The 24,000-nt window shown below is 42.5% G+C and overlaps 1 protein-coding gene and 1 long non-coding RNA gene across 2 annotated transcripts; both read left to right on the forward strand.

Annotated features, from left to right (window-relative positions):
* Positions 1-7,401: 7,401 nt before the first annotated feature.
* LOC140000916 (cysteine protease ATG4A-like) lies at positions 7,402-11,070 on the forward strand (the record flags this gene model as incomplete). The annotated part of the gene is made up of 5 exons (XM_072032022.1): positions 7,402-7,564; positions 8,028-8,126; positions 8,920-9,021; positions 9,577-9,649; positions 10,983-11,070. Coding segments are annotated over 5 exons (525 nt in total), but the record flags the coding sequence as incomplete, so codon positions are not given.
* A 1,791-nt stretch (positions 11,071-12,861) lies between these two features.
* LOC140000966 (uncharacterized) lies at positions 12,862-15,367 on the forward strand. Its single transcript, XR_011806160.1, has 3 exons — positions 12,862-13,003; positions 14,054-14,110; positions 15,262-15,367. It is a non-coding gene; the product is annotated as an uncharacterized lncRNA (long non-coding RNA).
* The last annotated feature ends 8,633 nt before the right edge of the window (positions 15,368-24,000 follow it).

Raw genomic sequence — 24,000 nt, forward strand, 5'->3', positions numbered from 1 at the left:
TCCCCTAAACTCCGATCCCCTACACTACCCTATACTCTCCTATGCTCCCCTCCCCTCTAACACGCTACACTACGCTATGCTACCCTACCCTACCCTACCCTACCCTACCCTACCCTACCCTACCCTACCCTACCCTACCCTACCCTACCCTACCCTACCCCACCCTATCCTATCCTATCCTATCCTATCCTATCCTATCCTACCCTCCCCCTGCCCTCCCCTCCCCTCCCCTCCCTTCTTTTTATTCCCTCCCCTTCCCTCCCCTCTTGTCTTCTTCTCTCCTCTCTTCTTTCTTTCGGGTAACTTCAAATCGCTTCAGTCGTTCTCATAGCTCCTGTCCCTGGCTGATTCACGGGAACCCATCAGCAGCAACCAGAAGCGCTCCAGCTGCTGTGTCACTGGTCGAGCAACAGTCTCCAACTGGGAATCGCTGACTTCGTTGTGTGGCTCAGACAGGTGCCTTGCAGTTCCACCGTGGCCTGGACGTTTCCTCTTGCTGTGTCCCCACCTACAGCGCACTTCTGCTTAGAAGCAGCAGCAGGCTTTGCAAGATGTCCCACTCCTTCCATTTTCAGTGGTTTAGCTTGGCTAGCCGGGTGGTGTCTGTCAATAGAAGACAACAACGAGATTTGGGTTAGAAACAGCTAACTGAGTAGTTCCTTTGCACAAGGGCAAGGAATATCTACCCCTTCCTACTGGAGGCTGCAGTGTCAGAGATAATGACGGGTCCTTCCGAGAGCTTTGAAATATCCCTTGGGGATGCTGAGTCCAGAGGACCAGAGCAAACCTGTCTAAAGTACACCGTGGAATCACTCGGAATGACTTCCTAGCAGAAGCATGTGTCTGATACAGCTTCAGCTGCTTGCAGTGTTCTTCTTCACCTCATACCTAAATTCAGATGAGAGATCTCAATGAAGATGGAAAGGTTGAGAAATAGAGAAATCACTGATGTGCTTTGAGAACTTCTAAGGACTGAGTACTGCATCAATCCCATGTTGTAACATTAAGGATTGGTTAGAAAAGCAAACGTTAAAAACAAGGAAAGGGGAAGAACAAGTAAGCTTTCTTAAAGTATCTATTCTATTTAAGGTATCTTTAAAGAAGTAAATAAGTACTGAAATATATATGCAGATAGAGAGAGAGAGAGAGAGAGAGAGAAAGAGAGAGATACAGAAACCTAAGAGTCTGCTGTGCAGGTTAGCTTCTTGCTCTCTTTTCTAAAAGTCACAGTGAATGCAGCATCTGTGTGCGTTACAAGCATTACCCTCAGTCCAGCACAGGTACACACGAGAGGTCAGCCTGCAGGTTGCGGAGGCAAAGCAACTGCTCTGGCTGGATGTGAAGAGCCAAGACAGAAGTTGCTGTCAGGGAAAAGATACACAGAGGGGATGAAAAAGACGGAGTGTGCTTCCGACCTTCACAACTTCTAAGCAAGCGGAGATGAGGTTGTGGAAGAAGCAAATAAGCTGTTGATCTAGAAGCAGCCTGAAGATTGTCCTTAAGCAGGGCCTTGCATTCTTCATTTTTACAGCATTGCTTGCCTTCAAGTGCACGACGATGATTTTATGAACTTTCTACCACTACAGAAATGCACCGGATTCTTTCACAAAACTTACGGGTGGTACTTGGCAATATTGGTCAGCATTCTCTATTTCCTTCTTCATCTCAATTCTCTTTTGGCCTGTGAAGCTTTCCAGATCAGAGGAGAAGATCCACGGTAATACGGAGCTTTGGATACTGCAAAGGAAACGAAGAATCCTACTGACAACTCTTTTCAACCTCGCCTGCAAGCATCACAGAAAAGAACACCGAAAGAACACCGCTTTATCATGGGAAGCATAAATTGGAGCATAGGTGTCCTATAGCTGAAGCGAGGTGAAGCAGGTTCCACACAAGGTGAAGGAGCACACCCATAAGCATTTCCATAAAGCCGTGTTTTCAAACAAAGGGTTAAGATTTAGATTTTCTTACAAGTGAAGAATGAAGAAATAAAAGAAAAAGAAAATTACCAGGACATCCAGTTTTCCTCTAGCTTGCTTTGCTTCTTTCCGAATCTGAGTCTGGAGTGACAGTCAGGGAGCAGCGTTGTGCAGAAATGCCAAAGCCTCCCCAGCTGGTTGTACCTTCATCAGCAAGGGCTTTGATACTGCTGCCTCCTCAGCAACATCAACCATTTCCGAGGAAAGCTGGTGTCCATCAGGTCAAATAGGAATGGGAAATCCCTCTTGCCACAACTTCACACTCACACCAGAGTTGGCAGGACAGGCCGATGGACAGAGAAGCGTCTGCAAGAGTGTTAGAAAACAGACTTTAGATTTCCGTCAACCCAGGAAGAATTACTTGCTCATCCCTTCAAAGTGAACTCTGAGTAGAAGGAGGGGATCCCAAGCTGCATTCCTGACATCTATGCTGCAAAGTCATCCAATGGGACATGTTACTGTAGCAGCCTGTTACGAACAGAAACAGGACTTTGAGGTTATGCTGTTGGATTAGAATTAAGCTCAAAGAGTTAGTCCTTTGACGTGTTTTTGTTTGCAAGTGTTTTCACTGCTTCCCAGACAATGTCTCCAGCAAGCTAGCTGCTTGCTTCATTTGTTCTGTTCTGTTCTGTTCTGTTCTTTTTGATTCTGTTTTGTTTTGTTTTCTCAGCCAGGATTCTTAGTGAAATGAGATTAAAGTGATCATATTGTATGTCCACCCATCCCTCCCTCCCCTTCGCTTGTCCAGAGCTTTTACCTCGTCCAGCAGCTTGAATGAACTCGGTCCTAGGCGCAGTTGTGTCCAAGCCATTCTGTTCCTAGACGTTTTGTGAGAACAGACAGCTAAGTAGTGGGGAGAGGACGTGCTGCTGTCTGCAGTGTGACCTCAGCGCTTACCAAACAGTAGGGAATACACAGAGAAGGGCCTTAGGAGAACTTCAAGCCCCAGATACGTTTTATGTGGAAACCATATTTCCCAAGATAACACTGGACACAACTGCATAATCAAAAGGGATTCATTTCTTGGTTCATTCAACTCCTAGGTTTTAGTTTTAAAACATGTCTGTCTTGGCTTAAAGCACTCTTCCAATCTCTATTTCCAGTTCCTAGGATTTCCTGAAATAGGGTGTCCTGGTTTCAGTTAGCACAGAATTAATCTTAATCTCTTAATCTCAGGGTCGTGGGTTCGAGCCCCACGTTGGGCGCCAAAAAGGCTGTCGTGGTTTAACCCGGCCGGCAGCTAAACACCACGCAGCCGTTCGCTCACCCTCCCCCCTCCCTCTCTGGGACGGGGGAGAGAAATGGAGAGTGAAGCCCGTGAGTTGAGATAAAGACAGTTTAATAAGACAGGAAAATAATAATAACAAAAATAATAATAACAATAATAATAATAATGATACAATGGTGATAATACGAAAGTAATAGTATGTACAAACAAGTGATGCACAATGCAATTGCTCACCACCCGCTGACCGATGCCCAGCCTAACCCCGAGCAGTCCGGCCCCCTCCCCCCAGCTAGCCACCCCTATATATTGTTTAGCATGACGTCAGATGGTATGGAATACCCCTTTGGCTAGTTTGGGTCACCTGTCCTGGGTCTGTCCCCTCCCAGCTCTTACTGCACCCCCAGCCTGCCCGTTGGCAGGACAGAGCAAAAGGCTGAGATGTCCTTGGCTTAGTATAAGCACTGCTCTGCAACAATTAAAGCATCGGGGTGTTACCAGCACTCTTCTCATCCTAAGCCAAAACACAGCATTCCACCAGCTTCTAGGAAGAAAATTAATTCTGTGCTAACTGAAACCAGGACAAGGGAATCCCACTTTTTCCTTTTACAATCTCCCAGTCTCTTCTTTTTTACCTCTCCCCAAGAAACTTAGCACTGCTCTCTTCATACTTGACAACTAGATATGGAGCTGTATCAGCCAGAAGGAAGTTTCCTTCACACTTTCTGCTTCTTACGGTATCTGGGCTCTTACCTTTACACTTACTCACCCTTCCTACATTAGCACAAAGAAAGCTGTTTGGGAGATCTGATGTCTTGTTTTCCAGAAACTGCCCTGAATCAACTTTACAAGAGCTGTCCCACGCTGCGAGCACAAGTCTTGCAGTCTGGCCAGATATTTGCCTTCTAAGTCAATAACCAAATCTGTTACAAAGGTAAGAACATGTAATTAATGGAAAGGAAATCCTTTTATTTTCATCACAGTTCACTTTTTTTAGTTAAGTTAAGAACATGTAATTAATGGAAAGGAAATCCTTTTATCCTTTTATTTTGATCTAAATTCATTTTTTTTTTTTTTTTTTTTCTAGACCAAGAATGAACCGTGGAGAACCACCAAAACTCAGGTGAGAAATGAAATGACAAATGTTAAGGTCAGGAAGCTTGCCCACTTCCATTGCTACCCTGAAAGCAGATGGAGTGCATCTTCATACGCCACAGCCTGAGACACTAGTCGACAGGCCAGCCCGTGTGAGGAAGTCCATTGCTGTCCTGAATTTTAACATGACAGGGGGACTCTTAAGCCTCTTGTTTATGCTTTAGTACTTGCGGTCTATGGGAGGACCACAGCACACTCTTCTCTGTCTCCCCTTATTTGTTGATCGTCTGTAGGAAGAAGAGAACGTGCAGAGGCCCTCACCCGTACATTGGGTCTGTTCTCACTCTGTGCAGCTCCATCATTGAGCAAAGTACCAACCTTGAGGCTTCTGTAAGGACTTGACACAAACTACAGAATACTACAATGAAGCATTCACAACAAAACCACATTTTTTTCCTCAGCCAAGCATCAAAACACTTACAGAAGGGCATGGTCCCTCTCTGTGCACCTCAAGGGGAGATCCACAAATCCTCACGTGGTTTCATCGCATCCAGCACCCTTCTCTGTGCCTCCCAGCTAAACGTGCACAGAGGCAGCTGTTGCCAAAGTGCTGTGGTGACACAATTCAGTTCTGTTTCTGAAGTCATCACCGCAGGCGCCTCCCAGTGACGGCACAACACTCTCTGTTGCTAATGCGTCTGTCTCAGAAACAGCTAGGGAAGTACCACTATGCCCAAACTGACTTGAATTAGAGTAGTTCCCAAATTATTCCCTGCTCCCCTACATCTGTGGAAGGTGGGTGATCAATCTTTTCCTTGAGAAAGGACTACAGAGCAAAAGAGCTTGATTCTGAGACGTTGCCCGTCCTTGTAGAGCAGTTCACCTTTGATTTCCATGTCAGAAAAAAGAAGGTGAAATCAACAATTCCCTTCCTCTGAGCTGGGAATAGGAAAGAAGCCCAATTCTCCAGGAAGCCTTCAAAAGGAAACTCTGCATTTCTTTGTTAAACACCTTGTTTAATTTCTTGAAAGAAATCTTTCCCAGGACTTTGCAACTGCGGTGGTTCAAAGCGGGTGGGCAGCCGAGTTCCACCACGGCCGCTCTCTCACTCCCCCTCCTCAAAGGGAAAGGGGGAGAAAATACGATGCAAAGGGCTCCAGGGCTGAGATAAGGACAGGGCGATGGCTCAACAAGTATCGTGACGGGCAAAGCAGACTCAGCAGAGTGACCCTCAGGGTCCCTCCCTGCCCCTGCTCCCCGTGGGGTCCCTCCCATGGGATGCCGCCCTTCCCCAGCTGATCCCACACGGGCTGCCCACAGGCAGCAGCTCCTCAAGCACTGCTCCCACACGGCTCCGTCCCACGGGCTCCATCCATCCATCCATCCCCCAGGAGCAAACTGCTCCAGCACGGGTCCCCCACGGCTGGGCGGCAGCTCCCCCCAGCCCCCCTGCTCCTGCGGGGGCTCCTCTCCATGGCTGCAGCTGCGGCCCGGGGCCTGCTCCTGCGGGGGCTCTCCACAGGCCGCAGCCTCCTCCAGGCCACAGCCACCTGCTCCACCGGGGGCTCCTCCACCCACAGGGGGGCAGCAGCGTGGAGATCTGCTCCATGGGGGACCCATGGGTGCAGGGGGACAGCCTGCTCCACCAGGGGCCTCTCCCTGCACAGCCCGCAGGGGAACTGCTGCTGTGAGCCTGGAGCACCTCCTGCCTCCTGCTGCACTCACCTTGGGGGCTGCAGGGCTGCTTCTCACTCCTTGCTCTTCCAGCTTCTGTTGTGCAGCAGTATTTCCCCCTGCTTACATCTGCTCTCCCAGAGGTGCAAACAACATCGCTTATTGGCTCAGCTCTGGCAAGCGCCGGGGCCCTTTTGGAGCTATCTGGAGCTGGCTGTTGTCTGGATTGTTCTCACAGACGCCATCCCTGCAGGCCCCTGCTACCAAACCCTTGCCACGTAAATCCGATCGAAGTGTATGCAGCAATTACAAAGCCGCTGTGCTTTGGGCTGTCACGATCCTTCTGCAAGTGCAGGGGAGGTGCAGGGTTGCTTTGCATTTCCAAAAGGAGGAAGAAAGCCTCCAACCCCACTGGACCTCAGCCACTTGCAGGATCCAAGCAACGCTCCCCACTTTCAGTTATCTCCCTCCCATGCACACAGTGGGAGCAAGGTTGAACAAGCACATTTTTGAAAATGTTTATCTTAATGAAGAATAAAAGAAGTCTACAACACCCAATCCCTCTGTGCACCCAAGGCAAAAATCGTGGACTATTCTGCCTCAACACTATTTTCAGACCCAATTTGTCAAGTCATCTAGCAGAGGATTTCTGTCTTGTTCACTCACTAGCTTAGTAGAGCACCAGTTTACATAGGTGCTGGAGCAGATTCCTCAACCATCTGAAGGGACTTGATCCCAGAAAAGTTCAAAACTGCAGATGACTCATGATTTTGTGGTGAAGCATCTATTAAATGAGAGCTGTTCCGCTTAGGGCACAGTGAGACAGTGTGAGAAGAACCCTGTATCTCACTGATTGAGGCTTTATAACTCTACAGAATTGTCAGTCAACAATAAATGGAAAGTGCAGGAGATATGTTCTTTCTTCCTCCTTTCCCTGCCATACATTAGCAGAGAGATTGTGGTGGGATATAGGTTCAGAGCCTCACAGAAGAAGGATTTGAACCCAGGCTCTCCACAGTCTGCACTACTGCCTTTCTGACAGCTTTTGACTATTTTATTTTATTTTATTTTATTTTATTTTATTTTATTTTATTTTATTTTATTTTATTTTATTTTATTTTATTTTATTTTATTTTATTAGTATTATTATTCTTCTTTTTCTGGGTGGTGTCTAAGTCTTGGGGGGAAGAACAAACTGTGGGAGGAGGGAATGCTACTACTGTCTGTGACAGTGGTGATTTCTGGACAGTGTTAGCAACAGAGCTTCTGCAGAGAAGAGAAAATGCCAGGCAGTCTCTGTTGGTATTCCATGTACTGAGTACTGAGTGCAGTTTTGGGCTCCACAGTATAAGAAAAAGACATAAACCTGTTAGAGAGTGTCGAAAGAAGGGCAACAAACAAGAGGGTCTCTTTTAACAGGGGGATTGAGGTTTGTGGCAAGGTTTTGGTAGCAATTTAGGGGCTGCACTGTGCTGGACACAGCAACAGACGCACCATAAGCCAAAGTCAGACAATAAGCCAAGGTGTGTTCACGCGTGGTTTACTGTGGTTTACGTGTGGTTTACATATAGAAGAAAGTTTTTGCCTAGTGGTGAGTATACTGCAGATTTGCTGCATTGTTCTAAATTAAATAGCAAGATAAGTGATGGCATCGTAGGCTGGGAAAATATTTCTAGAGTATCAGCGCATTTTGAGCATCATTTTAACTGTTTATGCAAACATGAAGATTATTAAAATCAGTGTTTATTTATGTCTGTATGTAAACAGGTGATCATGTTGTATAGCATGCAGTAAATGGTTTGTGAATGCTGCTTGAAGAATGAAAAGAGTAAGTCAGCTCCACAAGGAATAAATGAATTTTGTTTATTTGTGCAATGCAGAGATTAGAATTAGACCAACAGCATGGAACCAAAGTCTTGCTGTGTGCCTTTTATCTGTAGGACAGTTCATGGAGGCTTCAGCAGCCCTATCTGTTTTCTAGCAGTCTGAAATGTCCTCTGTGGTGCTGCACCCAGTTGAAAGCCTGCACTGATTGTGATGAACTTTCCTAACAGGAGGCACGGGTCCTTCGTCGGACGCTGGCTGGGGATGTATGCTGCGATGCGGGCAGATGATGCTGGCCCAAGCACTGATCTGCAGACACTTAGGGAGAGGTGAGTGCTGGTCCTGAGGGAATTTCGGTATTGTCTGCAGACGCTTCTTCGTAAGTACTCCATTAAAAGCACAAACCTTGAATTTATTAGTGAGACTTTCTTTGATGCCCTGGTAACAGTTCCTAATGAATCAATTCATATTCAGCTGGGTGAAATCATCCCAGCCTGAAGCAGAGAAATAGGCATAGAAGGAGAAGAAATGGGGAATCCTGTCGCCATTATTTTATAAACCTTTTAGTGTAACACCCAAGTTGAGGCCAAGGGAAAACCTGCCACCGTGGGACAGTGCTCTTACCCTTCTCTTCACTACTCACTTGTCAGCAGCACGAGGTCCAAACCCCCCTGGTGCAAGCTCTTAAGCATGCATGTCACATCCCAGGATGCTGCCAGTGGAGTGTTTGGACTTTCTGTATGGATCTTATGTTGTTATTTAATGGGTGCTTAGAAATCCAACAAGGTCTAAACACAGCCTGTACTTTTAAATAATCTTGGAAGCTCAGAGATACTGGAATGGCTATCAACACGCAGCATGATCCGTCAGAATATGTTTGCAGTTGATGTTTTTGTTTTGTTTTATTTTCCCTGTTTTTACAATCTAGCCTATGATGATAAAGGGCAGCTTGATGATAAATAACAAGCTTGGAATTCTAGGAGCTCTACACAAAATGTAAATATTCGAGATGAATTGAAATGTCTTTTAACATCTCATTATAAAGCTTTCTGCTGTCTAGACATTTGATCAGTGTAATGAAAACGTCACCATTTTTTATTCTATATCAATTTTTCCTTTCAGATTGGCAATGGGAAAAACACAAAAAACAACCAGAAGAATATCACAGAATCCTACGATGCTTTCTCGACAGGAAGGCTTGCTGTTATTCAATCCACCAGATGGGTAAGAACAAACATAAACTTTCAGGTTTTTTCCACTGAAATTTCTACTGTGTTGAATCACTAATTTGCAGTATGTTAATTCATAATTTTAAAAAGTGGATGTGAAGACAAGGTGTATGCTTATACAAAAATAAAAAGGTATGCAGATGGGCGCAAAGACTAGTAGTACAGAAACATTCCCTGAGACCTAAATAAAGCCATGTACTAGAATGTAGCTCTTGATAAACTCTGTAAGCCTTGGGTACCAGAGTCAGTAATGTTAGAATAGACAGTCTTGTAGCTTATTGCTGTAATTTGTAATAAAGGGCACTAACATTTGTTAACTTGTAATTCTCATTGTAGTTTAGAAGCCTTTTGTTTACTAAAGAAACTGGCACTCCCTAAGTTTTGAAAAGAGCATAGATTGAGAAAATAATTGTTATTGCTAAATACAGATTGCAGTTACTCTAGAATGTTTGACAGTCACAGTATTTACTGTATATTGTTCCCACATTCTTTATGGTCTCATTTTTCTTTGATTTTGTGTACGTGTGTCTTTTTTTCACTATGAAAACAGCACAGGTGGGTGTTGGAGAGGGGAAGTCAATTGGAGAATGGTTTGGACCAAATACAGTTGCTCAAGTACTAAAGTAAGTGAGATCATACCAGTCTCATTCAGAACGTACTCCCCTGGGGCAGCCAAGAGAAGGCCCAGGCAGAGTTTTGAAGGCTGCATCTCCCCCTGTCCCACAGTCAGGAATGTACTTGCCATCTATTTACAAGTGCAGCATGGAATGTCATGCCACAGCTCGGTGTGCAGGTACTGAGTTGGGAATGGGTGACCTCTAAATTTTAATAAAGGAAGAGCCTGAGGAGAAGAAACTGCAGGAAAGTCTCCTGCTACGCCGTCTGCATGCCCTCACCAGTCACACCACAGATGTATATTCCTTTCTGCACAGTGGCACAGCTCTGGCAGGTCGAGAGTGCCACCGTGTAGGTCGGAGTGGTGGTGTGAAACATCAGAGAGAAGCCATCTCGGCTGAGGAGGGAACTGAGCTGCAATTCCTCCCTTTCTGAGCAGCAGTTCTGCCAGCAAGGCTACTGGATAAAGATGGGCAGCTCCTCATAGTCTGGGAGCCACACTGAAAGGAACTGAGGCTGCTCAGTTCTCCAGGGGTACGTGGAGGTGTCTTACCTCAGGCAGGGGCTAGGCTACAGGTCCTGCGAGCTCAGCAGCAAGTCTTTGACACCCTGGAACAGGCACATGATCTGAAGAGGGAGGGGAGCTGAAGCATGCCCTGGACTCCAGATCTTTCATGGCCAAGTTTTTCATGGTGAAACGCTCACCCCCATTTCTTTCTGGCTTATTTGAAACAGCTAATTCTGCCAGTGCAGCTTAAGAGTGTAGCTCCCTTCCCCAAAGGTTTGGATTTTGCAGAAGTGGACATAAAACTGTGTGCTGCTGTCTCCCACTGAAGTTTTGGTGCCCCAAACCCTTAGCTGATTTAGCTTTTAACGCCCCATTTCTGCTGTGCATGCAGGCTCAGGCAGAAGTAATTCCACTGAATTCAGTGGAATTTCTTAAGCAAAAAGTAATCTGCAAAACTGGCATAGGAATTTTTTTCTTTTCCAGATGAGAAAAGACACAATTGGGCAAGAACCCAGTGCAGAGACTGTCGAGTGCAATAAAAAGTAATAAACTTGATGTAGTTGAACTGTTACTGTCACTGCACTTAGCAGTAAGACAAAACAGTTTGCACATGGTGCAGCGCATATGTTTTTCCTGGTACCACTCAGTACCTATTTTTCTAAAGATATGAAACATTTAATGTTTAAAGTTTTCTTTTTCTTACATGGAGACTTTAAAAAATGCAGAAAGGATGTTTTTTCTTAAGAAAAAAAAAATAAATAAATGGTTCTGAGTGTAAAGCTACCCTTTTGATCCAACTAGTTTATATTAATTAGTACCTTAATGTTTTCTAGGAAGCTTGCTTTATTTGATGAATGGAATTCATTAGCAGTTTATGTATCTATGGACAATACGGTGGTCATTGAAGACATCAGTAAGTGACACCTCATCAGTTTTCTGGTAACAGTTTCTGATTTGACTCCATTTGCCAGCATGTATCTAAACATGAACAAATACTTGGGGGGCCATGGGTTTGTCTTGCAAGGGTAAGAAGAGGGAAGAAGGACATACAAACTCAGTTGTGTTTTTTTGATCCCTGATGCCAACTTCGTGCTCACATCACTGGATGTGAAGAGCTCCTTGAAGAATTTCTACTGTCATCATTGCTGCCATTTCATTTCTCTGGCGTTTTATAGGCAAAGCTTGACACTATTAATAACATTAATAGGACATGTCACTGCAGTCTTAAATTGTCATCCCCCAATCATTGATCTAACGTCTCACTTGGACGTGCCAGCACATACTGTCTGCTAGAATTACTTCTACTAAATAGCTGTAATTGCCATGCCCGGCTCGTTTTGTCTTGGGTGCCCTATAAAGATCCCTGGCAAACTAGCTTAATTCACTACTGAGAGGAAGATCTGCTTTGTGTTCCTCTGTGCGTTGACTGATTTCTAGTTTTATTCCCGCAGAAAAAATGTGCTGGTGCCCTCCTCAGAGCAGCAGCACGTCCCACAGCAGTGCACATTTGCACAGAAGTGCTCTTGGCCGAAGCAAGAAGGCAGGAGGACTCTGCACAGGCTGGAAAGCCCTCTTGCTTATTATACCTCTACGACTAGGGATAAATCACATAAATCCCGTATATATTGATGCATTTAAAGTAAGGTTTTCTTTCAATTCATTGCTCGTTACTGTCAAATAAGTTTGGGTATCTGTGATGTCAGTAAAGAAATGAATGACAATTTCCTTTATTCCTTTTGAACTCCTAGGAATGCTTTAAGATGCCACAGTCTTTGGGAGCATTAGGAGGGAAACCAAATAATGCCTTTTATTTCATAGGATTTTTAGGTAAGGAAAAAAGAAACTTATTCCAAATGTGCAGATGATCAAAAGAGAACATTTTTTGAAGGGGAAATAGTAAGGGGTCTAAGCGTGAACCTCTAGAAGTAAAGAAAGATGAGAATAGAATAAAATAAATGAAGAAGCATATCTAAAAGAGTTTAGAAACAGTATGAGATGATCCTTAACAGGAGCAGAAAGTTAACAGCAAAGCTAGGTGTAAAAATAAGTGATGACATCAACAAGAGCAACATACTGAGAATAGCTGATAGCATTTGACAAGTGTATTGGTCAAATGTCACTTTTATTTTCTTGTATTTCAAAACTGTTTCTGATAGCAGTATCTTTTTCACCTTTTGCATACCTTCTGTTATTAAGTATTGCTCTAATTAATTTAAAATGCATTCCTTCAGATTTCACCCCACTTTGGGCCAAAATTTTGCAACCCTATTTTGTCCTTTTGTAAAACCTAACCTGTTTTAGTTAGGCTTTTTTGTTCCAATTTCTGAATGAATGCCTAATGGGATTACAGATTGCATCTGTGAACATCCTGTACCTTTTAATCTGTCAAATGTTAGTGTTTACAACACTTGAGATTTAAAAAAAAAAAAAAAAAAGTACTGGATCTCACATGGAAAAATAAAAGTATGTGACAAAGATAGAACATAACCAACCAAAAAATTACAGTAATAGGTGACAATAGGAAGTTATACTAAATACCCTGTGGGAAACGCTGTGTCTAAACCTTCCGATTCTCTTAAAGAATCCCTAGCTGGAAAGTCTAGATTATACTGACTGCGATGGCAATCTAATTTCTATTTTACAGTTCTGGACCAAGTGCTTATTAATGTCACTTGCTTATTTTTAACATACGGCTTTTACCCATCCAGGCAATGAGCTGATCTATCTGGACCCTCACACCACTCAAAGCTTTGTAGATTCAGAAGAAAATGGCACGGTTGACGATGAGAGTTTCCACTGCCAGGAAGCCCCACATAGAATGAAGATCATGAATTTGGACCCTTCAGTAGCTTTAGTAAGTGTCAGGAAATCTTGAATGCATGTACTTTATCTCAAAGTAATGTCTCTCTACATTGGTAAGGGCAGCAATGCATCTCCTTGAACAGAACCAAGATCACAAAGCTGTCTTCTGTGATCAACACATAGTAGTTTGTACATAACTACATGGAGAATCTTAGGGCAAGTGGGGAGCTGTCTGTACTGTAGGGAGCTCGCTTTGTTTTCTTTACTGAGCAGCTTTTACTTCTTTCAAGAGGCATTATAATGGTCAGAGCAAGGAACTGAAACAGGTTTACGTGTTTTATTCTATCACTACTTTATGTTTGGTCACCTCTAGACAAGTTACTTAAACTTACTTTATATCATAAGTTGAAAATGTTTAAGTGGAATTATTGTATTTCACCCCAAATTACAAATACAAATGTATTATTTGTAATTCACCCAAAATGTCATGGTATTTGAAAAAATTGGATCTGATCCCATGCCAGTATCCTGTTATTGGGTGATTGGCAGTTGTCACCAGTGGGATGTGTTTCTAAAGCTTTAAACAATCTGTAAAGATACCGGTATCTGTCATTCATTCACATACCTGTTTTTTAATACTGCTGCTTTTTAGAAAGTTTTTTTTGTTTTGTTTTGTTTTGTTTTGTTTTAATACTTAACTACGTAACTGTGCAAAATGTGGCATGATGCAACGAGACAGACAAAATCATAATGAAGAGCAAATATTTTCAGTATAGATACCAGAATGGAAATGTTCCTTAGGTGGTCCATCATCTACAAGTTTTCAGCTTCTGCTGATACCTGGACTGTAGGAACTGGGTGGCGCTCCATGGAGGAGCACACAGGAGCTGCTGCTATTTTTTGCTTGACTATTTCGTTAGGGGTTTGCAGGGCCTTGTTCTCCCCGTGGGTTCTCTCCCTAGAGCTGCCACATATTTGGAGTCTTATATCTACTGATCGTACAGGGCATTACTGTATCAGAGGTCAAACCGCCTTACCTGCTGGTACCACATACCTACCATCTGCAAAGGTAAAACTCTGTGTGTTTGTTTTTTCCCCTAAGGGTTTCTTTTGCAAAGAAGAATGTGATTTTGATAACCGGTGTAGTCTTGTACAAAAGGTAAGAGTGGGAACTTAGCATCTCGATTTGTTCTTTATAAAGTCTGGTTTTTATTGTCTGTTTTTTGTAAAATTTTCCTTTGCATTTTCCTTTGTATACAAATTGTATGAGCCATGGAGAAGAATGCATTAAAGCATCAGGGTAAGGCAATACTACTGAATTGCTAATTGGAAATTGTTCAGCACTTTACCAGCCACAAACCCTGCCAGTTGGAAAATGGGTGTAAACATCCACACTTGAAGGTGTTACTGGGTGACACTTGCTTTTAACTTCTAATTCTCACTAAATGACTAAGGTTTAACTGCCATATTGTAGTGATGTATCAATGATTTGCTTCCTGATCCTTTTTTATTGTTTGACATAATAGATTGCGTGTTCTAATTATGACTGTTAGTCCCTGCTATCTTAAAAATCTGATTCTGTAAGCGCTGCAGGCCTCTAGCTCCTGCTGATCTAGGGAGAACAGAAGGTGCTGGCTGCCACAGGAAACAGACTTGAGGATGTTTCTGCATGCAGCTGTTAAGCTAAGCACCAGACGTCTGAATGTAAAGTACCATCAACCTCTAAAGGCATTTATTTAAAAAAAAAAAAAAAATCATCTAAGGAAAACAGTTTGTAAATAACTGAAATACAGGACAGAAGGTAACTTCTCTTTGAAGAGGAATAGCGTTTGGCTTCAGGAACACCTTTTTTCCTGACCAAAACCTGTCCTTCAAAATCTGATGCGTTTTTTTTTTTTTTTCCCCTTTGGAGGAGCTGATAGATCTGTCTTTTGTGCTATTGATCAACAGAAAACTTGAGGAGAGTTCTATGCAAGCAACTTCCTTTTAAAAAGCAGAAAATATTGTACATTCCTAGTGTGCTTGCTACATGTAAACAAAATTACAGGTTTGCAGATATCAAAGCTGATATCAAAAGATGATAAGACTGATAATTTGTAGTACAGTTCAAGAGATCTGTCTTCCAGATGTGTTTTAACTAGGGATGTATTACAGAGACCATGGTGCTTGGATTTCACAGTATGTCTGTATAAAGACTTTTTTTTCCTGATGGACATGCGTAATTAAAAAACACTTTCAATTAAGCAGACACGTTTTGTGTTTGAAGCGTCCCCCGAGCCAGCTTTTAAAATGAAAGCATTCTGTCCTCAGGAGATTCTAAAGCAGCAGAGTCTACGGATGTTTGAGCTGGTCCAGAAGCACCCGCCACACTGGCCTCCTTTCATACCTCCAACAAAACCAGAAGTGACAACCACAGGAGCAGGTAAGGCACCGATTAAAAGCCTAATTGTGCAATGTTATGTTCCTCGTTAGCAAATAAAAGAATAATCACAGGTAGAATAACTATCCTTTGTGAGTGTCAAGCAATATATAGTTTTATTTTTCCTTATAGGAAATGCTCTTTTATCACAGATTAGTTTGGAGAATCTGTTCACCGTTAAGGAACCGTAAATGCACCTCGCTCATTTTCATGGCATGATGCGGTAATACCACTTGACAACTCCAGAAGACTGGAAAGGGGCTTTTGAGTCGGTTTACACACCGACCGTGTAAGTTTTTACACACAGGTGCATTACCAAGGCGTTTACCTCCACCGTACCTGCGTGTAGCAAGCTCCTGCCTCCAGTGCTGCGGAGACGTGCTCCTCGGGGGGGGGGGGAAGGCAGAAAGGGAGGAGAGAGCACCCTGCGACAGAGAAACAAAACACACGTGTTAATTTCAAAACATCGTGGCTTTTTTTCCTCCCACGATTTCCCCTCCTGATGGCTGGTGCGCGGGTGGGCAGCTGAGGCAGCCCCGGGACCGTGTGCGTAGCCCCGGCCGGGGCCGCTGAGCTCCCATACGGCTTTTTTTTTTTTACTTTTATTTTTATTTTGGCTTTATTTTTAGGCACCGGGAGCGGCTGAGGCCACACAGCCGCCGAGATGAGCGAGCCTCGTTGTGCTCAGCAGCTGAGCTCTACTGCCTGCTCTGCGGCTGCAGTTCCCTCAGCGAAGGCTTTGAGGTTCTCCGACTCGTGTTAGGCGATGCATTCCTGCACCATTCGCATCGAATGGGGACGCTTGACGCGGAAAAAAAGCAAAAAAAAAACCAAAAAAACACCAAACAATAAACTTAAAACCTCTGCAGCCCTTCCTCCCCTCAGCGCCCCCCTTCCTTCCCCTCGCCGTTCCTTCACGGACCGCGCTCTCCGCGCCCACCCCGCCGCGTTCTCCACAGCCTAAACTGAAACAAAACGCAAAGCCCTCGAAGCCGGGACCAGCAAGGAGGGCTCAGCACCCGTCCCTGCGGGGCTCGGAGCCCGATGGTGCCCGGCAGGACGGCGAGGGGCCGAGCCGCCCCCTCATGGCGGTTGGCGAAGCCGCCCTCAGGGCGCAGGGAGGGGGGCGGTGGAGCGGCTGTTGGAGGCGGCTCCTCGGTAGGCCTTGCGGGGTTGGAGCTGCCCGGGGGGAGCCTTCGGTCCCCTCAGCGCTAGGGTGGGCTGAAGGGGCGGCGGGGACCCTCCTGTGTTGGCATACTGCTCTCTGAAAAGAGTACTCACTTCTGGTAACTTTTCCAAACGCGCACCAGAAACAGCGCCCATCAGAAGATGGTGCTGGCTGGGGGGCATGCTCGCCTTGCAGCTGAGGCAATGGACTGGTGAGCTGCTGCCAGAATCACAGAATCACAGAATATCTAGGTTGGAAGAGACCTCAAGATCATCGAGTCCAACCTCTGACCTAACGCCAACAGTCCTGCTCCTTCCCCGCGCTCAGCTGTGTGCTCCTGCCCTCCTGTGCATTGGATACAAGAGCTGTGCAAGGACAGCGTGAGTTGGTGCAGCTGGATTGTCTGGCAGCACACTAATCCTGTCAGTAAACCAAAAAAATCTGTCAGGGCCTATCCATTTTGTCATAGTCAAAATGGGATATGAGGGTGTTTTCTTTTTTTTTTTTTAAGATGAGGTTGTTAACATATGTAGGATGTAAGTACCTTCAATACTTTGTCAAAACACACACACCACTTCACTATCCTTCAAATGTAGTGAGGTGTCCTGCAGATTTGAGAAAGTACTTCACAGGTGTTCTGAAACACCGAATAGCCTATGTAGTGTAGGTATCTTTTACTACATGCAGAATCCCTGCCAGCAAGTCGTTAGGTAGACAGTTGTAATTATAAAGTAGTATTTTAGTTTGTGAGACTGTTAGACTTCCATGAGGCTGAAATATCTGCTCATTTTCTGTTGGCTAAAGAAGCATTGAGTTCTGTGCTCTACTGTAGAAACATTTCAAAATAGCCATGACGTGAACTGGCAGAATAAAGGATGCTTGTGCATCTTTCTTCTTGAACCCATACTGATGCTGCTGCCTATCAACCCTGGGAACTTCAATCTACCTTTGTGCTAGTGCCATTTATTTATTTATTTTACATGTATATAGTTTTACCATGATATAGCCGTTGGAACACAGGAAGGTTTGGGGCACGGATATATTTTTTATATACACAATATCTTAACTGCTGTTCTTAGTTCTATCAGCGTGCTTGTTAACTAATTTGAACAGATGATAAAACTGTAAGTATGGAATGTAAGCTTAGTATTTCATGTTTTGTACTTCTGCTGCAACCCAAAAGAACTAAAATCATAGCACCGAGGACCGAATTGTACTGTGGTCATTTTGAACCCTGAGCTGTGCTGTCCTGCCGCTCCGTAGTGAGACAGAGGTGCGCTGTCCCACCGGCCTGAAGAGACAAGTCTGGGCAGAAGATAAACCAGGAACCAGAAGTAGAGAAATTCTCACAACCTTATTGTACGCATATTTTGGATATTCATCTTCTAGCTTTTCAAGACTGTTCATTCAAAGTAGTTCAGCTTTTTACCTCAGTGTATTAAGTTCCAGGTGCCTCATTAGACCAAACTGAAAATGTCACTGATAGTTTCTGATCCCTGTTCTCCTTCCTGGGATAGCTCAATGCCTCCTGACGGATAGTGTAAGGTTAGTGGGGTAGGCTTTGGGAGATAATAGAAACAGAAGAGAAGTCCGTGTGAGTCCAGCTCAACATCCCCCTGGGTTTGTGTTCAGTTTGTCAGTACTTGAGACCAGTCCCTAGGGAAAAGTACGGGAACAGTGGGTGAACAAGAAGTATAATCTCTAGTAAGATCTTCACGCTCTTTGGAATGATTTAATGTAGTGTGTTTCATCTTACACTTCAGATAACTTTCACTCAGAAACCTTTAGCAAGGCATCCACTCACAGTGGATCCACATAGCTAGTGCTTCTGCATCCTCCTCTTCACTTTGTATTCCAGGCAACGTTTAGCACCTGCTTCTCTGCCTAGCCTTATGAAAATTCAGGTACAGCATCGGTTTTATGGTTCATCTTAACCACCAGCTTGTGTATTGGTGGTGAAACATGCTGGCAGTAAGAGGCAGTGTAGTGCAGCTCGTTACAAGCTTGCGTTCTGCTGGAGGTGCCTACTACAAACGCTCAGCGTCTAACAGAATTTAACGACCGGCAAAGGTGGGAAGGCTGTTTCACTCAGAAATGAGTAGTGACATTGTTTCTCAGGTAATCCAAATCTTCCCCTTTCTGAGGTGTATTTCTATTCAAACAGTATGCTGTTATAGGATTTCTTGAACTGGGCGAACTGGGCTTCAGAAGGGTGCTCCCTACCTTTGTCCCCCTCAAGTCTGAGAAAAATCGGTTGTTAGACCCTTCCTGATAATGTCTGCTCTCACTGTAGCAGGTATGGAAGACCAAAAGGGTCCATTTGGTTTGTGGTGAAATTAACCAAAGTTAAATTTCTGCATCCTTCCCGGGAAGCACATAGCTCTCTGCAGATGGGGCTGTGGGACTAATTCTGATTACAAAACCTTGCTAGCTAAAAACATCAGATAATAATGAAAAAATTAAGAAATCACAAACTGGTCAGTAGTCAAATGCAGATTTATGAGGAGAAAAAAGACTTTTGGGGAAGTAACTTTAGCTTTTCTAATCAGAACAACTTCATCTCAGGAGTTGTTTCTTGGTTTCCCTCGGAACCTTTGTGCTGTCACAACGAATGTGTCACGGTAACTCTGCCCACGGTAACTCTGATGTCCTGTAAACGAGACTTCTGGCAAACTGAAGTGGAGCACATCACGTTTGCTGGATGGAGAGTGTGTTTTGGCTTATTACGTTTTGCTGAATTGTTCCCGTCAGTGCCAAAATGTGGACAGGTGAAATGCAACCTACAGAAATGCTTGTTTTTAAAGTCCTGTGCAATTATAACTTCAGTATATGGAGTCTTCGCTTGTAATTTGTAAATTTTCTTGTGCATTATGTGTATTGTCAATATATTGATGTTAGAAAAAACATTAAATGGCAGTTTTGGATATTGTGAATGGAATAGTTGGTGGGAATTAAATAGCCGCAGTTTGAGCAATGGTTTTAATATTTAATTATTAAATATTATAGTATTAAATCTAGAGTTTAACTGGAAAGTAAATGAGAAGATCTGATAGTTTATAGCGACAGTGTGATACTCATACTAGCAACCAAATGGCTTGAACGTATATTTAAAATTTTAAGCAATTGATTTGTTGTTTAACTTGACTCTCTTTGCTTGCTCCTTAAAGTAGAAAGTTTGGAGCGAGGATTTCTGCTTAAATGTGAGATATGGGTTGTGTTGCTTTTTTTTTTTTTTTTAAAGACTTTGTGAAAATGTTTGTTTGTTTGTTTGTTTGTTTGTTTTGAAGCTTAATCATGAAGTCCAACTCAGGAATCTTTGAAGGTGGTGTCTTTTTTTTTTTTTTTTAATTTTCTTGCATAGCTTGTGACTGAGATTTTCAACCTTTACAACCAAAATGCAACTCTTTTAAACTCTTCGGACAGTCTCTGAGAAGTGCTCTCTGCAGGATCAAAGGCAAATTTCTTCTTAAAAAAGTCAACTTTTACACATTTTTTAAAAAGGCTTTAAAAAGGCTTTAAAAATGAATGGCTTAAATTATATACTTGGTAGTTCTCCAGAGGTATTTCACAGACTTCCTTATAGGTTGGCAGCTGGTCTTCATAAACAGGAAGTTATAATGTTAAGCATTTAATACTGCATTTTCTTCTTTGTTTTAACAGCTCAAAAGGAAGAGAAGAGAAAAAAAGATAAAGCGACAGAGTTTATAGGGGCATCAAAGAAAGCTATTGCTTCAGCATCTATGGTGGAGAAACATGCATCTTCCCTCACTAAAAATTTTTCTCCAAAGAAGTCCCCTTCCATGTCTAGCACATCGCTAATGAAGCAGACGCTTAAACCTGCTGGGAGTTTCAAAGGTGAAATTCCCAAGAAACCATGGCCTTCAACAGGTGGCGTTCCTTCAAAACAAGCAGCTTCTTCTCATGACTCGCCAGTTTCCAAAAAACTAGCTGCATCCAGTTTGGCTGGAGGACTCAAAAGGCCTTCGCTGTCTTCCGTTTCTACTGCATCTGGAAGTAGACAAGCAAAAACACAAGCTAGCCCTATCCAGTCGCAGCCCAACTCACAGATTCGACAACATATTCGTCAGTCCCTAAAAGAAATGTTATGGAAGAGGTGGGTGAGAATTCAAAGCACTTATTTTATATAGGAAACTACAACTAGAAGTAAAGGGTTAGCCTGCAGAGTTTTGTTTCTTTCTTGCTAAGTGATACTAAGGGATTTAATTTGTGCTAGAAATTACTACAAGTATTTTTAGCATTAGAGCTTTATTAAAAATAAAAAATCTGATGCCAAATAATTGGGCATGTGAAAAAGCCTTTAAAAAAAAGTCACTATCCCATTTGTAGTGAGAGACAATTACAGTTGAAGAATTAAATCACAGCATAGAGATGTTTATAATGCAGGTGACCTGAAGCTGATATCTGGCAATGGTGGTGTTTGGAGATGTAGGGGTTGTACGAAGCATAGTGTAGGGAATATCACAGTGAAAGGTTGGAAGGGCTTGCTGAGGCAGAGGTTCCTTCTTCTCCCAAAGTTAGCAACTGTATTACTATTTAAAAAAAAAAAAAAAAAAAAAAAAAAAAAAAAAAAGCTGAAACATTGTCCCACAAATATTAAAGCTCTTGTCAGCTGTCAAGACTTAGGCCACTGTGCTCTGGTAGTGTCTCTGAAATAGAAATGCTGTTCACAGTGGAGGGTCTAAGATTAAAACTGAAGTGTTTTAGCTCCCTCAGTAGCTCATGACAAAAAACAACAACAAAAAACTAATTGCAGTGTCATGAGTAGGAGTATTTGTAAGGACTGACCTGGCTTCAGTTCGTTAAGGCTGTCTTCCGTGGTCTTCTGTAGACAGTAGCAAAAGGTTGCCATTGTTGACATTTTGAGGTCCTGAGATAGACTTTGGCTTTGAAATGTGTTTTAAGGAAGTCCTCACTGAGTGAATAAAAGCGTGGTTAACTCCTTCCTCTGAAAATTTTGTTTTTATGAATGCTGCCTGAAGAATTTGTGCCTAACGTAAATGCGCATACCCTTTCTTGTTTTTGACAGAGTCAATGATAGTGATGATCTGGTCATGACAGAGAGTGAAGTAGGGAAAGTAGCACTCAATATTGAAAAGGAGATGTTTAATTTGTTTCAAGTTACGGACAACCGATACAAGAGTAAATACCGCAGCATCATGTTCAATCTCAAGGACCCAAAAAACCAGGTTTGGAATTTACTTAAACAGTAAACGTACTGAAATATATTCTGTTTTTTAAATAATACATCAATATGTAGTTTCAAGAGAGAGACTTATGAATTATGCTCTAAAAATTGTTTTAAAGCCATTCAAATATTAAATAATCCAGTTGGAATGGAAGTCCAGTTGGATCGCGTGTATTTATTAAGATTGGCCTTTGTAGTGAAATATTTGTTTATTGAATGGCATTCTTAGAAAAAAAATAAATGTTTTTCTTCTGTGACGTTCTGTGGTTTGTATGGGAGACCACTTGTGTACATGATAATTTATCTTTTAAAGGAAAAAGAAGCTGGTGCAGATGGGAATAGTGACTAGACAACGTAATTTTTTTTAAAAAAATTCTACTATAGATATGAAACAGGAGTGGCAGTTCATCTCTCAAAATTCCTGTTCAGTAGAATTGATAGTCTATTTTATGGTAATGTGGAAAATTCATACTTCATGATGATTTCATCATTAGTTTCTGGTTGCTGCACCGTGCTAAGTTTTCTTAAGATTAACTGGCATTTTTAATAGGGAATTAAGAAACCTGAAAGGGTTTTGACAGTCCAGCACTGCAAATCATGTTAGTTGCTTAAGTTATTCAGCATGGCAACAAAGTGTGTTTTTTTTTTTTTTTTTTTTTTTAGGGACTTTTTCATCGTGTTCTTCGTGGAGAAATCTCAGTGTCAAAACTAGTGAGAATGAAACCCGAAGAACTTTTATCTAAAGAACTGTCTGTATGGAAGGAGAAACCAGCCAAAGCGGTAAGCAATACGATTCTCCAGTGTGTCCTTAGATATGAACTACCAGTAACTTCACCAGCCCTTACCACCCATAATTAATATATTGTTTTCTTCCTAATGAAATATGAATAACGTAAGCTTTTTCTCTTCCACTAGCCAACTGATAAGAAAATACAAAATAAAATTATAAAATCAGTATGCAGACTTGTTACTAAAGTGTTTTTGTTTCTCTCAGATGTTAGAGTCAAGAAACAAATCACACGAGATCAAGAAAGCAGCTGTAAAACGGGAACAAGTGCCAGATGTAAATATGGAAGATTCTCCCCCGGTGTCTGATTCTGATATAAGTATTAGCTATTGCTTTAGCATGGAGGTGCCAAGGGAGATAAATGCTAACTAGGGCCTCAAATTTTGTATCAGAAATGCAGGTTGTTTCAATGAACTGTAAGAATATCACCTAGTAGGTGTGCTATGAGCATTTTCCTTTTGGTTTGAAGGAATGCAACAACCTAATATCGGGCATATATCACATGTGCTTCTAAAATATCAGATGATGCGTGTTTTTCAGAACTTTGCCTCAGTTTACAGCAAAATCTTAGCCAATTGTTTCCCCCCCCAAAAATGTGATCAGTATTACAATTCTGTATTCTCAGGAAGCAGTTAATGTGATAGTATCTACTTCGGAATTACATGAAATGAAATGAGGACAAATACTATTTGAGAACTCTGTTTGACATGATATTCTTAAACAAATGATAAAAGGGGAAGAATATTTCAAAATTCCATCTTTTTGTAAGTGCTGCTCAGAGCAGTAGTTCTGCACAGCCCTTAATATCTTTTTAAAGAACTGGAATTAACGGTTTCAAAAGTATTTTTTTATGATTGAATTTAGCAATCAACCAGAATGTTTTCTGTGTTTGTTCATTTCCAGGAGCAGCAGAAGTCAACCCAAACTGTACAAAATGTAAATAGTGCTCCTTCTCTAGACGTTTTTAGCAGTATGTTGAAGGATACAACAAATGAACATCGAGCCCATCTTTTTGACCTGAACTGCAAAATCTGTACAGGTATCTACAGTGTTGACTTTGTCTGAAGTAAAAGAATTATTAAGAGCATTGCTTGCTTACTTGTTTTTCTCTTCAGACCTTTTCATTGTTAAACAGTAATCAAAAACACTTTAAAATTAATTTTGTAGGTCAGATTTCAGCATCTGAAGATGAATTACCACCGAAGAAGATAAAATTAATGGCTTCTGCTAAAAAAGCAGTGTCAAAATCTAAACCAGAAGTTCAGAGAAAATATGAAAGTTCTGCACCATCAGCAGCAGCGGAGCCTGCTAAAGAGGCAGCCTCTGAAAACACAGAGGAAACCGAAGTTGCACCTGCAGCAGAAGCAGTTTCCCAGTCAAGCTTAGAAAGAACTTACATTCCTACAACCCAAGGCCATAACAACACAGATTCTTCATCTGAAGAACCTTCGACTTTTCCTGCCTCTTGC

This window comes from Anas platyrhynchos, chromosome 35 (assembly GCF_047663525.1).
Source record: "Anas platyrhynchos isolate ZD024472 breed Pekin duck chromosome 35, IASCAAS_PekinDuck_T2T, whole genome shotgun sequence".
In the NCBI taxonomy this organism is placed as follows: domain Eukaryota; kingdom Metazoa; phylum Chordata; class Aves; order Anseriformes; family Anatidae; genus Anas; species Anas platyrhynchos.